The sequence below is a fragment of the Cnephaeus nilssonii genome, assembly GCF_951640355.1.
Source record: "Cnephaeus nilssonii genome assembly, chromosome: 21".
NCBI classification, from domain to species: Eukaryota; Metazoa; Chordata; class Mammalia; order Chiroptera; family Vespertilionidae; genus Cnephaeus; species Cnephaeus nilssonii.
Window position 1 is genome coordinate 11,082,974 of NC_137092.1, and position 16,737 is coordinate 11,099,710.

At 50.0% G+C, this 16,737-nt stretch overlaps 1 protein-coding gene across 1 annotated transcript; it reads left to right on the forward strand.

Annotated features, from left to right (window-relative positions):
• Nucleotides 1–8,216: 8,216 nt before the first annotated feature.
• On the forward strand, nucleotides 8,217–16,737 carry REG4 (regenerating family member 4; the record flags this gene model as incomplete). Its single annotated transcript, XM_079760335.1, has 5 exons — nucleotides 8,217–8,274; nucleotides 11,539–11,636; nucleotides 14,320–14,457; nucleotides 16,474–16,576; nucleotides 16,670–16,737. The coding sequence occupies 5 exons, from the start codon at nucleotides 8,217–8,219 to the stop codon at nucleotides 16,735–16,737; spliced, it is 465 nt and encodes a 154-aa protein (XP_079616461.1).

Here is a 16,737-nt window from a genome sequence, read left to right on the forward strand (position 1 = left end):
ATTGGCTGCCTCTTGCACACCCCCTACTGGGGATCGAGCCCCCAACCTGGGCATGTGCCCTTGACCAGAATCGAACCCGGGACCCTTTAGTCCACTGTCCGATGCTCTATCCACTGAGCCACACCAACTAGGGCTGTTTGCCACTTTCAAACCAACTCAAATATCCACCCATCCCACCACCCAGCCAGCCCACTCCTCGTCATGGAACGAGAACAGTGTTCACCAGAGACGAAGAATGTCCATTGCAGCTTTAGTCAGAAGCTGGAAATAGCCACCCTGCCCATCCACCAAGAATGAGTAACCATATAACAATCTGTGCTGCTACATTCACGCAGCCAAATGCTACTCAGCATGAGCAAAGCATAGATTATTAATACAGGCAACATGTGGAAGCATCACAAAAACCTTATGTCAAGTGAAAGAAAGCCAGGCAGAGTACATATTAGATTATTTCATTCACGTAAAGTCTTTTTTTTTTTTTTAAGGCAAAATGAATCTATGGTGTTCGAAGTCAGAATAGGTATTGCCTTGGTGGGGGATTGACTTCGAAGGGGGCAGGAGAAAACTTTCTGGGGTGATGGGAATGTTCTATATCTTGATCTTGGTTGTTGTTGCACAGGTGTATGGATTCGTCAAAATCCTTCAAGCTTCATATTTAAGGTGTGTGCATTTTATGCAATGTAAATTATACCTAATAAAGTAATATCATTTTAAAAAATCCTTCTAAAATGCGAAGCAAGACAAATTAAACAAGGAATTTGGCAACAAGGGGAGCTACATTTCACCTAGTAATTTTGAAGATGTGATATGGTAAGCCCCCTTCCCCTCGCCCCACACGAGAAACCAGTGGATAATAGTACCATGGAAATAAAGTGACTTAAAGAGTGAGGGAAGGGGGCAGGCAGGGAGGGAGGGGGCTAGTTACAAACAGACTTTTCACTTGACCTCTCTGTGGCGTAACTTCCATTGCCACCTCTTGAGCGAATCAGCTGATGCTTTTGAGCTGCTAGAGCTCTCCCCACAGCAGATAACAGATGGTCTAGGAGAGGTAGAGAAGGGGAGGTGGAGGAGGGGAGATGGAGGAGGGGAGGTGGAGGAGAGGTGGAGCAGGGGAGGTGGAGGAGGGGAGGCGGACAAGGGAACTTGCTCTCTGCCACCTGTCCCTGCATCGGGGCTGAGTGAGCCGGCATAGACTGCAGCTCTCCCCGCTGTAAAAGTTAATGAACATCCTCGGTGACTCATTTCCTCTCTGCTGATAGGATTGGTTCCGGTATCTCAGGATGTTACAGGGCTTGCTTGCAGAAGTGCTCCTGATCAATATATTTGTCAAATACAAAAGGATGACGTCCAAGACTGTAAAAACGTGCACTGTAGAGGGGTGAGGAGGAATGCTTCCATAGTGTTTGTTTAAACAACGAGTAGTCCATGCTGTCTTCTTAGGGTTTAGAAGTTTCTAAAAGTTCAAGGCTCACCATTTCCGTATGCAGTCCCTTTAGACCCGTGGTCGGCAAGCTGCGGCTCGCGAGCCACAGGCGGCTCTTTGGCCCCTTGAGTGTGGCTCTTCCACAAAATACCAAGGCCCGGGCGAGTCTGTTTTGAAGAAGTGGCGTTAGAAGGAGTTTAAGTTTAAAAAATGTGGCTCTCCAAAGACATTTCAATCGTTGTCCTGCTGACAGTTGGCTCTGTGGACGAATGAGTTTGCCGCCCACTGGTCTAGATCTTTGCCAGGTCCCTCTACCAGGCTCCCTTTCCCACATCCTCCTAACGCACTTTTCTCTCATCTTTTCCACGCTGTCCGTTCCATTAGGTGATACGCGCCCCAGGCCCCTGCCTGGCTGAGGCGCTTCTTTCATGCCCATCTAATATAAAAAAAATAATGGGGCCTTTGCAAACCTTCCCACAGGCACCGACAGGAAAGGAGGAACGGCTCATGAGTTAACATGAGGACTAAGTGCCTCGCCGCCACACCGACGCTGGAGGCCATTCGTCCTTGACCTCAGACGAGGAAGCAGGGGGACGGACGCTCCAGGACTTGACCCCCATGGCGTTCCCTGGTCATCTGCAGAGGAAGGCGAAGGGACGGTCACGCACGCTGCGTCAGGAACACCGGGGTCAGAAAGCCTCCTGCGGATGCGACAGAGACGCTTAGTGAAGTCCAGCCTGGGTGTCCGCTGGGCGAGCTCATGAACTTGAACTGAAATCCAAGTGCTCCATCTCCCCTCCCCCAACCCCCCACAATTCCTTCGCGTTCTCCGGATTCACGTCTTCAACATGGCCCTCTGTCTCCAGGCTTCCTCGGGAATAGGGACAAACTCTCCTTTGTTCCACAGGTACCTGTTTCTACAGAAACATCGGCTCGCACCTTCTTGCTCTGTCCTGTCCAACGAGGTAGCCACCAGCCACGCGCAGCGCCAGTGAGCGCCAGCCCCGTGGGAACCTGAGAGCAGGGATCCCGTCTGCGCCTGCGTGAAGGATCAGGCTCTCCAAGCCGGACCCCAGCAGCAGCCGGGGAGCCCTTCTCCGTCGCCCTTGACCGGAATCAAACCTGGGACCCTTCAGTCCGCAGGCCGATGCTCTATCCACTGAGCCAAACCGGTTTCGGCTCTCACCCAGTTTTTAGTAAGCCTCTTCCCTTTTGAATCTGTGTGGACTGCTCCCGTCATTTCTTTTTGCTTTTTAAAATATATATATATTTTTTATTTTAGAGAGAGAGGGAGAGAGAAACATCAATGAGAGAGAATCATTGATCGGCTGCCTCCCGCATGCCCCGCATTAGGGATGGAGCCCACAACCCGGGCATGTGCCCTGACCGGGAATCAAACCGTGACCTCCTGGTTCATAGGTCAATGCTCAACCACTGAGCCACGTCAGTCGGGCTGCTTTCTTGATTTCTACCCTGAAAGGGGGCAAGAATCTCTCCATTGTGCAAAGTGGAAGGTTTTTATAGGAAACCGGACAGGACAAGAAAGTTACTAGCCAAAGGGGAGGAAGGAATGTTCCAGGTAAGGTCGCCTGTCTTGGGAGGAAGGGAAGGGCAGGGGGCTTATAGGCACAGGACCTGGTCGCTGATCGGGACATTCCAGCTTCAATCCCCACTCGGAGAGGAGCAGGTGCTGCAGCTGAGTCTTGCTTTGCTGTCCTGGGCCAACTAGCCCCACCTGGTCCTTGGTGTTTCTCTCTCTCTCTCTCTCTCTCTCTCTCTCTCTCTCTCTCTCTCTCTCTCTCTCTCTCTCAACAAGAGCTCACTGAATGTTTGTGGAACCATCTCAAGGGCTCATATTTGAACTTCCATCAGAAAATTCACTCTGTTGCCCGCCTTTTGAACCGCCCTCCTCTTCCCAGACAGGTATCGCCCGCCTGTGGAGACGCATCAGTGTAAGGGTTTGCACTTGCAGGAGTGTTTCCAAGGAGCCGAGTAGCATCACCACGTGGAGGAAGGTAAGGTAAGGTGCTTCGCCTGGGCGTAGAGCATGATTCTGCCAAGGGAGGAAATAACCCCCTTCTCTCTCCCAAAGGTAACTGTCTCCTCAATAATAATAATAATACGCCCGGCCGGCGTGGCTCAGTGATTGAGCGTCGACCTATGAACCAGGAGGTCACGGTTCGATTCCTGGTCAGGGCACACGCCCAGGTTGCAGGCTTGATCCCCAGTAGGGGCGTGCAGGAGGCAGCCGATTAATGATATTCTCTCATCATTATGTGTCCATCTCTCTCTCCCTCTCCCTTCCTCCCACTGAAATCAATAAAGCCATATACTTTTTTTTAAAGATTATGTTCTCTTTTGAGAGTAGTTAGCTTATTTGAAAGATGTGTTAAACTAGATGCACACCGCAGAAATAATAAATGCTTATAAGAAAATACTACGAACAAAATCGAATCAGTAATCAAAAAACTCACAACAAACATCCCTCTCCCCCCAAAAAGAGATAATTTAAGGTTTTCTGAGTTCCGTTTTTATTCCCCCGATGCAGTGCCATTCCGGTTCTTGTTGTTTTTTAGGTCATTGTTGCTGGTTTGTGGTTTTGGGATCCTCTTTTTCTAAATTTCATGTATGGTGTGTCTACATGTAGAAGATACTTTAATAATTCTACTCAGTAGTCAGTGGGCCTTTTCAGTTTCAGATGTCTCTCCAGTGACCTTGGTCTTGCATCTCAAACTTTTATGTGGGTTCCATCAATGCCCACCTCTGGCGCCAACTAGTGGGGAGTCAGGGAAAGAACTCTTAAAGTCTTAGGAGCATCTACTTCTGTCTAATCTCCTCTTTCCTCTCCCACCTCAAGACTTAAAATCCTTATCTGGTGGCGTGGAGGTAGCAGAGCGAGGGGGAGGACAGGGGAAGATTTACCTAAACACATGTTTTGTCAAAGCTTTCCTCTCTTACACCTGGGCCGGTGCTTTGAACTGAAAAGCCTTGGAGTTCATATCGCTGTTCTCTGCTGTGCTATGAAGCAATGGCAATGCCCATTCAGCTGCCCAGAGGGGAAGGGGCTTGTGTTTAACAGGAAGTGTAAAAAATATAACTCATCCGGTAATATCAATCACACACAGTTAGTTAGGAAACTGAGCCTTCAAACAGGTTGGGGAACATGCCCAGTGGTACACGGCGTGTGGGCAACAGAATGAGGACCTGAGCCAGGACCCATGGGGAGTAACCCTGGTGACATTTCTCCAGAGCTTCGTCAGAATGGCAGAGGGGCGGGCTTGGCGCTTCAGAGAGAGAGCCTGCACGCCCTCCTCAAGCTCACCACGCGGGGACGTAGCCTCTATCCTGCCCCGATGGCAAATCCTCTCTGTGAGGGCACAAACATCACAAGTCCCCAGAACTGCAGTGGGGCATCTTTACAGAAAAGAAGGGGTAATACAGCCGAAACCGGTTTGGCTCAGTGGATAGAGCGTCGGCCTGCGGACTGAAGGGTCCCGGGTTCGATTCCGGTCAAGGGCATGTACCTTGGTTGCAGGCACATCCCCAGTAGGGGGTGTGCAGGAGGCAGCTGGTCGATGTTTCTCTCTCATCGATGTTTCTAACTCTCTATCCCTCTCCCTTCCTCTCTGTAAAAAATCAATAAAATATACTAAAAAAAGAAAAAGAAAAGAAGAAGAAGAAGAAGGGGAAATACAGCAAAGGGGTGAAAAGAGCGACCAAAGAAAAAGTAAGTCCGTGGAGAGGAAGATGGGCTATAACCGATGGCAGGATTTTGCCAGTTGAGATAACGTGGGCCGTAAAGAACAGATTCTGTGTGCAGACAGGGAGAGGTTTCCCTTCTGCTTGCTGAAAACACAGCATACAGCCTTTGTCAAGCCATCCCTCAGACCGGGCCCTCCGGCTGCAGATAAGACTTTTATGGGTGGATGATTATTTGTAAACAATGTTATTGCTCTATGATTAAAGCAACGGTCATATAACTCCCGAGGGAAGAAGATATAAGAGCGGCAGAAACTGCCGGGGGTCTCTCAGAAGGCTGAAGAAGGCGGGTCCTCAGAGCCTTGAATGCCAACCAGGTAACCCTCCTGCTCTCTGCCAGCTGTCCCCTGGGCAGAAACGATAAGTTACAGCTCTAATGGTGTTGGGCACGCTTCTTGCTGTTTTGTTTGATATATGAATGACTTTCTTTCTTCCCCCATTATGAAGAGCATTGGCTTTGGTCTCAAATAGTGCAGGGTTAAATCATGGCTCTGCAATCTAGCAGCTATGGAACTTTAAGAAAGTTAATCTTTTTTTAATCTCCACCCAAGGATATATTTATTGATTTTTTAGAAGGGGGCGAGAGGAGAGAGAAACATTGATCCGTTGCCTCCCATACCTGGACCAACCAGGAATTGAACCCACAACCTAGGTATGTGCCTCGACCAGAAATTGAAACCACAACTCTTTGGATGATGCTGCAACCAACTGAGCCACCCAGTCAGGGAAGGAAAGTTACTATTTTTTTAAATAGGTTTTTATTGATTTTTACAGAGAGAGGAAGGGAGAGGGATAGAGGGATAGAAATATTGATGAGAGAGAAACATCATCGATCGTCTGCCTCCTTCCTGCATGACCCCCTTCTAGGGATCAAGCTCGAAACCCAGGCATGTGCCCTGACCAGGAATCGAACCGGTGACCTCTTGGTTCCTGGGTTGATACTCAACCACTGAGCCAAGAAAGTTAATCTTAATGAATGTCAGTGTCCCCGTATGTAAAATAAGCTAATGATACCTGCAATGCAGCCTACTTATGAGAATTAAAGTAGATGAGATGTGAGAAGGCAATGAATGTCAGTTCGTTAACATTCATTTGTAGATTATTCAGAAAGATGCTGTACCTCCCTCCCTGCAGACAGTTGGCTTGACGGAGGAGTTCTTACTATTTGTGTTTCAGGGGGATTTCGGGACAGGAGAATACCTCCATCACTTGGGAAGGAAGTTTGTCAGAGAGTGCAGGGCTAATGCAGTGATTTAAAGAAGGTGGTGGTCATACAGCCCCACACTCTTCATCCTTTTGTTTGCTCTTTATTAACTGTGTCCAGGTGTCCATATGGAGTCTAATATGGAGCTAATCTTTAGATTTTCCAGGAAAGTTTCCATTTCAAAGTCATGTTCTATTCTTCCCCTTAAGCAATCTATTATTTGAAAGCTAGAACATGTGTCCTGATTTTTGGATCCTAATGCACGCTCAACTGAGAAGTCAATGAATTGCCCATTTTCATAATTATTTTGCGGGAAATCTTGGGCCCAATCCCATGCTTACACTAAAATAAATGCCAGATGGATGAAAATAGAGGAGAATGTGGGTAAGTATGTGGATGGTGATGGCCAGTTTTTCTGATCTAAATTCCAAAGATATAAAGGAGACGATAGATCTGACGATTTTTGAAATTTTCAGTATGGCAAACAAGATAAACAAGAGAAAATACAAAATGGGAAATATTCTGAGTAATATACAAAAGACAATAACTATTCAAAAAAAGGCTTCACAAATTCCCGAGAAAAAAAAGATAAACAATCAAATAGGAAAATGTGCAGAGCTACAAACCAAACCTTTACAAAAGAAACTTTAAAAGCTAATCCCTATATGAAGACATGTTCCACTTCATTCGCATATTTTAAATGCTAGCAAAAACAATGAGGTTTTTCTCTAGTATACCAAAATCAGCAAGAACGCAATAGACAAATTAGGCATTCATTGAGGGTGCAGTTAGTGGAATGTACAGCGCAGCCCAAATGGAGGGCATTTGAGCCAAGGGTGTCAATGCAGCAATGCCCACGTTCCGTGCAGCTAGAACCCTGTGTTTGTGAATTCATACTAAAGAAAGAATCAGAGCTGCATAAAAATCACATGAGTGGAAAAGATTTATTAGAGTCAACTTGTTTCTAAGAAACAAAACCAGGTTGCAGGACTGACTCTATGACTCCGTTTGTGTAAAATCCCACACACCGAGAGATGTATATGGAAAGAGGTCTATAAGCTAGTCCCTAACGTGTTTATCTCGAGGAGATGGGATTTACTTCTCAGTTCCTAGTTTTTCATTGAGCGTGTACTATTTGATGGTGGGACAAGATAACAAACTTTTATTTTATTTTAAAAAGGGGCATCGCCTAAGTGTAAATAAAAGGGTTGCGCTCGAGTCAGAAAATCTGGTTGTAGCTGTGTGACAATGAGCAAATGACTTTGGACCCATCAGCCTCCGGTTTCCTCCTCTGTAAAATGTGGGTGTTAAGAGCATATATTTACTTTTAAATTTAGCACCAAACAATTCACTGCTTTGATTTGATTGACTTGTCTACAGCAAGCCCATTACTTTCTCATTTGTGAGAAATCTTGCCTGCGACGCCCTCTGGCGGTGCCCCTGAGAATAGCAGGGGCAGGCTCTCCACAATATACCTAATGCCTCTGCATGGACTTTTAAACCACTCAGCCCAGTATAGCTAGGTCCCTGGCACTGGCCCAGAGACCTTGCAAATATGAACACCACCTCATAAGTTCAGTGTTCCCACTCTCCTAAACATTTAGTTGAAGATGCCCTTTGGTGTATAATCTTGGTTTAGCCAGAAAAATACTTTTGTTCTCCATATGTGATTTGGCACCTAAATTCCTGGCTCCGTCTCACCAGCGCACGCACTTGTGTTCAGATTGCGGATCTAGGTAAACCCAGGAGCTTCCAGGGAACACTGACCAGGGCTCTGAGATCCTTTCGGTAAAAGGTTCCGAAGCTCGTCTGTCCCCGGGGAAGAGGAAGATGGCCTCTAAGAGCGTGTGGCTGCTCCTGCTGGTGGCCGGCACCGGAGCCCTGGCTGGTGAGTATCGGGCCCTCGGCCGGAACGGAGCCCACGGCCAGGGTTTGTGCCACTCACATGGCACAGCCAGATCCATTTGCCCCCAAAATATTTAGGCACGTCAGGAAATAGATGCTAAAGACAAAAACGAAAGACAGTGTGATGTGGTAAGTAAAAAAAATAAATGCCAGGAATTTAGAATCAAGAATTCCAACCTTGTATGATTGTGAGCCATCGTCAACTCATCAACGACATGTAGATTATAATAATTATTTTTGCAAGTTTGTGAAGGGTAAGAGATGTATGTTTAAAACACCTGACCCCTCGCCATCAGTAAATGAGAGCTATACTCAGAACTGCCAACGTTTCTGCCTTGCTTTCCTACTTGACCAGATGGGGAGTTTGGGTTGGAAAGATGGATCCTATACGGGTATCGACCTAGCACCAAGTATGAAGTAGCATGTCAACAAAGCGGGGGGCAGTACCCTAGAATCCACCAGTGCAGAAAACGGGAAGAGTGAGCTAAAGATAAGTCTCAACAGATATCTGAAATGAAAGGAACGGCAGTGTAGGCTCCATTGTTCTATTGATGAGGAAAACGCGGTCCCAAGAGGGGCAGAGACATGCCCACGGTCTCTCAGTAAGGTGAGGGGGTGCTCTGCTCAGTCCTGGCTGCTCCCGCCATTCCCTGTGGCCCTGCTGGGCATTGTATGTGGAGGGGTAAGTGAGGAGACCAAGCCCGGCCCACTTCTGTTGAGAAAGGGGGGGCCTCTTGAATACAACCCGACACTTCTCCCAGAGGGGACTACCCTGGCTGGAGGGAGGATTGGGGGGAAACACAGAGAGAAGCAGGGCTCTTTGGCATCATGTTGGTGGCCGTGGCTGATGTCTGTGGTCCAGCCACCAGCTGTCCCAACCACCCATGGCTGCTCAGGCCCCAGGGCACTCAGACGCCTCTGAACCGTGCCAGGGTGTGTAAGTCTCAGAGGTCCCTCCTGCAGAGCCGCCTCCCATGCCATTTCTAACCAACTAACCAGTAGTTCCTGTTGCTCTGGTTCTGGCTTCCCTGAGGCAGCTTGAAATTTGCCCACGCTCTATGCTGGGACGTGGGAAACAAGCCCCCACTCGGGGGTTCCCTAAACCTCTCTGCTTCCTCCCTTAGAGAAGGTGAAGGCAGAACACTCACCCCCAGCCCATCCATTCTTTTTTCACAGCTCTCCCTCCCAGCTGTACAAAGACTTTCTCCTGATCCTACTGTCTTGGTGGGGGGGCTCTCACCACACATCCTGGTCTTCTTTGCATTGTGGCTTGTGGGAGGAGTCTAATCTTGCATTTAAAGGGGAGTGTGGGAATGAGAAGGGCATTTTCTCTCTCAGGGAGATTTGATGGTCAAGAGCCGTGGTCGGCAAACTGCGGCTCGCGAGCCACATGCAGCTCTTTGGCCCCTTGAGTGTGGCTCTTCCACAAAATACCACGGCCTGGGCGAGTCTATTTTGAAGAAGTGGCATTAGAAGAAGTTTAAGTTTAAAAAATTTGGCTCTCAAAAGAAATTTCAATTGTTGTACTGTTGATATTTGGCTCTGTTGACTAATGAGTTTGCCGACCACTGTTCAAGAGCATCACCCTGTGGCCTCAGCAGTGATTTCCTTGTCCCGGCCCTCAGCTGCCTTTCCCCTGAAACAATTCACTCAACGAGTAGGGAGACCAAAAAGCAACATGACTGGTGGACAATGAAAGACTCCATCCAGTGACTGTTTTCAAAAGGATTCCGCTGGTTATAATGATAACATGATTAATTTTAATAGCTGCAATTACTTAAGTAGCTACTATTGACTGAATACTTACTACGTACCAGCTCTATGCTCATCGCTGTCCATGCAGCATCTCCTTGAACCCTCCCAACAATCCAACGAGAACGGTACATGTTGTCAGTCGTTGTGCAAACGCTACCCTAAAGCTAAGAGCGGTCACAGAGGGCTCCCGAGGCCACAACCCGCAGCGGTGGAGTAAACAGGCTGTTGCATCCAGGCGACACGCCAGCGGCCGAAGGCTCTCGCCAGGCACGCGGTGACCAGGAGCTCTGGCACCAGGAGAGGTGGGGCCTGGGGGCCGGGGCTGCTAGGAGCACTCGCCCTCGCCCAGGTCCCGCCTCCTCTCCATCTGCGTGACCTCAACAGGCCACTTCGCCTCTTTGAGAAGGTTCAGTCTGTCCAGTGGGATGGACCTCTCTATCTCTCGGACGGTCTGGTGATTAAAGGAGGCAATCTGAACGGTTCAGGGGCGCAGCCCATTCACCAATCGCCCAACAGGGAGAGTTGGCCGCTCTGGGTCACGCTTCCTTGGCTCCTGGGCCCGACCCTCCCTCCCTCCCTCCCTCCCTTCCCCCACGCCTGCCTGACGGACACCCTACCCTTCAGGCATCGGTGCTTGTCCTGGCCATTCCTGCCTCCACTCCTCTGCTCACCCACCCCCTCTGCCTAACGTGTCCCCTCCCCGGGCCACTGTCTCGCAGCCCAGCTTGTCTCAGCCCAGCTGCCACTGGCCTGTCCTATGTCTTCCTGGACAAAAAGCCACGCCCTCCTTGTCATGCCTGAAGCTACCAATGTGAGCCCTCGCCCTCTCCTGGGATGCCTTGACCTATACCTGTCGGATCTCAGCACCAATGTGGGGGTTCCACCCGATGCATTTGTTGATGGGAAATCGCCACCAGATGGGGTGGGGACCCATTGGGCCCGCTGTGAGAGGGACCTGAGCCAAACTCCGCTGGTCACCTGACTCCATCGCCCCTCCGCTGGCTGGTGGAATTAGTATCAGTTCCAAGTCAGCATCTATTGTCCTCCAAGGATGGATTCTGTCCTGTTCCCCAGTGCACAGCCATCCTGGTAGGAGGCCATCGTGCCCCTGGGGAAAGGCTGGGAGGACTCACGGTCTAAAACAGTGGTCGGCGAACTGCGGCTCGCAAGCCACATTCGGCTCTTTGGCCCCTTGAGTGTGGCTCTTCCACAAAATACCATGTGCGGGCGCGCACGTACAGTGCGATTGAAACTTCGTGGCCCGTGCACAGAAGTCGGTTTTCGGCTCTCAAAAGAAATTCCAATCGTTGTCCTGTTGATATGTGGCTCTGTTGACTAATGCGTTTGCCGGCCACTGGGCTAAAGTATTCGCAGCCTAGGAGGGTCCGAGCCTGCCTTCCATCGCAGGGACTCCAGGTCGGTACCGGGATCGAGGGTGGACACGGATGGCTTCTGCCATCAGAGCTTGTCCCTGCCTTGTGCTTACGTGCAGACATCATCATGAGGCCCAGCTGTGCTACCGGGTGGTTTTACCACAAGTCCCATTGCTACGGGTACTTCCGGAAGCTGAGGAATTGGTCCGATGCTGAGGTAAGACATGCTTGTCCACAGCCGGGGCGGGGGGGGGGGGGGGGGCGGGGAGGGGAGCACCCTGGGCTCCAGACCTCATTTGACTCCAAGGTCCTTGCTGGGCATCCTGAGAAGTCGCCTGGCTGGGGGCATGGAGAGAAGAGGGCTGAGTTGTTTCAAGCATTGATGGAGCAGGTGCTCTCTGCCCGGACCCTCAGTGGGCTGCGAAGACGTGAGAATGAACAGGACACAGCCCTGCCCTCCGGGAGTTCACTGTCAGTAAGAGAGACAGAGCTGTGTGAGTCAGGGGAGGGCGAGAGGCTGAGAAGTTACAGAAAGAGCAGTTGCATTGCCGTCGGAGAGCTGCCGGAAGCCGGTGCGTGGCCAGGCCCGGAGCTCAGGCCTCAGACCCTGACGGTCCGGGAGGCAGAGGATGGAGAGCTTAGTGGTCCTCTCAGCCTGACAAGTACGTCAGCTTAGTTCACCGCGGCTTCGTCCAAGAGACACCCAAGGAGCCGGTCGAATGAGTTACTCGGGAGTCCGCTGCTGCCTCTCTGGACTGTGGTTGTTTCATTGAAGGTACTGTGGGGGCCCTCATGGGAAAGTATGGGGTGACCTGGGCCCAGAATGGCCTCAGAACTCCTGATACAAGCAACTCAGCACTGATGGCGCCCTGTGGCGAGATAGCTACTGAGGATTCAAGTCTTCTCTGGCCTTAACACATGCAGAATTCATGTGGGATGGTGGCATTTAAACGGAAAATGTCTTCCCAAGATCCCAGCGAGAGTAGCTAGCAAACCCAGGCAGAATGATAGGTTTTTTTTAAAAACTATCATTCACATTAGTTCAGGAAGGCAATGCTTTCCTGAACTAATGTGAATGATAGTTTAAAAAAAAAAAATAGCTAAACACACAAGGGGTCCCCAGGCCGTCCACTGGGGGTGGGGGGTGGGGGGGCGGGGGAGGAGAGTGATGTGGGAAGCAGCTTGAGAAAACCTTGGGAGGCATGTATGCCTGTCCCCGGAGATTCCAGCACTGATTCTGCCAGAACAGGGAGGAAGCCGACTGGGGACCTGGGAGCTCTCAGACCTGCGTTTAAGTCAGGACTCTGACACTCCTTAGTCACAGAAGCACCTCACTTTACCAGCTTTCTTGCTGTAAAATGCGGGTAACGCGTTTACCCCCGGGGACTGTCAGGGGGACTTATTAAAGCAACTTGCCAAAAGCCTGTGGCACACGGTAGATACTCAGTTCAGGTTTCCAAGTCAGAAACGAGTCCACAGGATCGAGACCGAGCCTTGGCAGTGAGCCATGCAGCACCGGAGGCCAAGGATGTTCTGGACGCCGCGGTCCCTGCTGCTCCTGGCTCCCTGCCAGCGCTGATGGCCAATCTTAGGGCTCGAGGCTCCTGGAAGCCGATCCAGGGGACAGACGGGAGAATGACAGGGAGACCCGATCTCGGGCTGCAGAGGCGGAGGGAGGGCTGAGTTCTGTTCCAGCTTCTGTTCCTGCTTCGTCGCCACCAGCTGTGTGAGCTTGGAGGGAAACTATCGCTTAAACACTCCCAGCCCGTTTCCTCTCCCGTCCCAGGAAGTTCTGTGACTGGTGCCCTCACCACATGTTGACTGGTAACCTGGCTTCCATGCCTCACACATTTGAATGTCAAATGCAACTCCCAGTGAAAAAGCATTTAGGAACAGTAGAGTGGGTGGCGAGTGTGAGGACTGAGCTATCATTACCCGGGAGCCACACCTCATCCCAAGCAAGAGCCTAAAGGCAAGCACTGGGGTAGCAATCACAGCCAATCCATGTTTTTATTACATTAAACTCTTATCACGTAGGCAGATCCCGTAACACAGCCCTCCAAAAGCGTAAAATAAAGTGTATATCTCTATCTATAAAATGCGTATAGACAAAGTGTTTGCTTTGTTTCATTGGGCAGCAAGTTTCAGGTTAGAGAATAGCACATTTTATAATCAATGGTTTCTTAGATTTGTTTGGGATGTAGTATTATAAAACACTAGAGGCCCGGTGCACGAAATTTGTGCATTGGGGCGGGGTGGGTGGGGGGGCCCCTCAGCCTGGCCTACACCCTCTCGCAGTCCAGGAGCCCTCGGGGGATGTCTGACTGACGGCTTAGGCCCGCTCCCAGTGGTGCTGCCGCAGTGGCGGGACCGCCACTGTGCTCGCCAGCCGTGAGCCTGGCTTCTGGCTCACTGACCACCAGGGGGCAACTCCTGCATTGAGCATCTGCCCCCTGGTGGTCAGTGCGCATCACCGCTTGTTCCTCTGTCTTGTCGATTTGCATATTAGCCTTTTATTATATAGGATAATTATAACAAATGTATCCTCCTGACAACTCCCTGGGTCGCGGTAATTATTTTCTCCGTTTACAGATAATGAAACTAAGTGAGCTCAGAGAGGTGCAGTGACTTGTCCAGGTCACATACACTAATGAGCGGCAAGACCAGGGCCCCAGGCACTTCCACAGGCCCTACAGCCGGGCCCCTGCCTGGAGCTGCCTCATCCTCTGAGACCCGGCACTGGTCCCCTCCCTTGGTGACAGGAAGGCTGGAAGCCTTCTGTGGGGGTTAGACGATGACTTCCAGAGGCTGTGGGGCTGTGAGAGTCCCCGCTGCGTGGCACAGGCGAGGGCTGTGCTTTTAAACCTCGAGGCATCACCGCGACTTCTCCTCGCCCACAGCTCGAGTGTCAGTCCTTTGGAAACGGGGCCCACCTGGCGTCTATACAGAGCCTACAGGAAGCCAAAGCCATCTCCCAGTACATAGGTGGCTACCAAAGGAGCCTGCCCGTGTGGATCGGCCTGCATGACCCGCAGAAGGTAAGCTCGGACGTGGCCCCCAGACGCCCACAAGGCCCCGGGGGAAAGCCAGAGAGCTAGCCCCGCTCCGGAACTGGCCGCCAGGCCCCCTGGCTGGGGGCACACAGAGGGGCGCTCCAGGCACGTGCCTCCAACAGAGAGAGAGGCCAGAGCCTCCAGGACAGGGTCCAGTTCTAAGTAAAGTCCTCCCCAATCTTAGAGCGCAAAATTACCAGCTTTAAAAAAAAAAAAAAAAGTTTGTGCCAGCACACGCGCGCGCGCGCGCGCGCGCGCGCACACACACACACACACACACACACACACACACACACACAGACCTGGTATGGCACCTAGCTTAATTAAATCTCCATTGGGTCTTGGCTTAAAGTTGGAAGCTTTTAGCTAAGCTTTCTCCTAGGTGCCATTATGTTTTTTAAAATTTTATATTTTATTGACGAGAGGGGGTGGGGGGGGGAGAGAAAGAGAGAGAGAGAGAGAGAGAGAGAGAGAGAGAGAGAGAGATTTGTTGTTCCACTTATCTGTACACTCATTGGTTGTTTCTTGTACGTTCCCTGACCGGAGATGGTACTGACCTCCTTGGCGTATCAGAACAATGCTCTAAGCAACTGAGCTTCCTGGCCAGAGCCGATGCTCTTGAGCTTTTGATGATTCCTTAACCTTTTGTAACCTTTTGCACTAGACCCTCATTTTCCTCTCCATCAACACCTCATTGTAAGGAGCGGCCTGTGAGGTCTTCGGGCTGAGGTCTCTGTGGGATCTGCCGTGAGCAGGTTCTTCTGGGGTGTCTATAGTCAACCCAGACAAGCGTAAGGAACACGGGAGCGAACACCCGGACAGTTCCTTGATAAAACTTTCCCATGGGTGTTACACATATTCTTTACAATTAATTTTCCATTTTTATGGATTCACACTGCTTCCAACCAGAGCTCTCATCCAGAGGTAAAATAAATATTTAATCTATTTCCACTAGATAGGTTTTGCAATTCATTTTTTTACATTGGTGACTAAAGAAAGTGGCAAATGGACATTCTAAAAAGTACATGATGTCTCTAGTTATCAAAGAAATGCAAATTAAAGGGACATGACTTGACTTATTGTACTATCAAACTTTTGTTTCGTCTTAATAATATTTTTTTCAATATTTCTAAGGATATGGACTAATTGCCCACTCAATGGGGATGTAAATTCCTCCAAATGAATCATTTTGGACAGGAATTGGCCATGCATATCAATCCCCCCAACTACTCATGCCCTGTGGCCATTCATTCTATTTCTGGGATTCTATTCCAAGAAAATAATTTTAAGTCTAGAGACAGCTTTATGAACAACGTTAAAGCAGTATTATTTGTAATAATTGTAAATTGAAAACAATATAAACTTCAATCATTAGGGGAATTATTCAGGTAAATTATCATTAAAAAAATGTTTTGGAAGCAAGATACAAAGTTGGGTATATATTTTAAAGATCACCATATTTTTTTAGTTCACAAACATATTGTGATAGATAAAAATGTTTACACCAGAAATGAATACGCTACGAGATGAGTAATGTTGAACGGAGCGACTTTCAATGTTTCCTTTTTCACACATTCCTGTGCTTGCCCACTTTTTAAAATAAAAAACTGCATTTTAACCCAGCCAGGGTGGCTCAGTGGTTGAGTGTTGACCTACCAACCGGGAGGTCGCTGGTTTGATTCCGGTCAAGGGCACCCGCCTGGGTTGCGGGATCCCCAGTGGGGGGTGTGCAGGAGGCAGCGGGTCCATGATTCTCTCATCATCATTGATGTTTTATATCTCTCCCCCTCTCCCTTCCTCTTGGATGTCAATAAAAATATATTTAAAACCAAAAACAAGAAACAACAACTGCGTTTTAGAGGGGCCCGAGGGCTGCACGGGTCTGTGAGAGGGTGGGGTGACCCCCGGGCTGTGAGGGGGGGGGACCCCCTAACCTCTTGGGGGGGGGGGCTGGGAGGGACCCCTAACCCCCGCACGCCCTCTGTCTCCTGTCCCCCGCAGAGGCAGCAGTGGCGGTGGATCGACGGGTCCTCGTTTTTATTCAAACCCTGGTCTGGCAGGGCCAGGGCCGGAAACAAGCCCTGTGCGGAGATGAACGCCCACAGTAAGTTCCCAGGCTTCGCCCTCCCCTCCGCCCTGGTCTCTGGTTCCGAGCGCAGCGCCCCGAAAACACTCACGGCTGCTCCCTCTCTTGCAGACTTTTTAACTTGGAACGGCCAGGAGTGCGACAAGCGCCAGCACTTCCTCTGCAAGTACCGGCCGTAG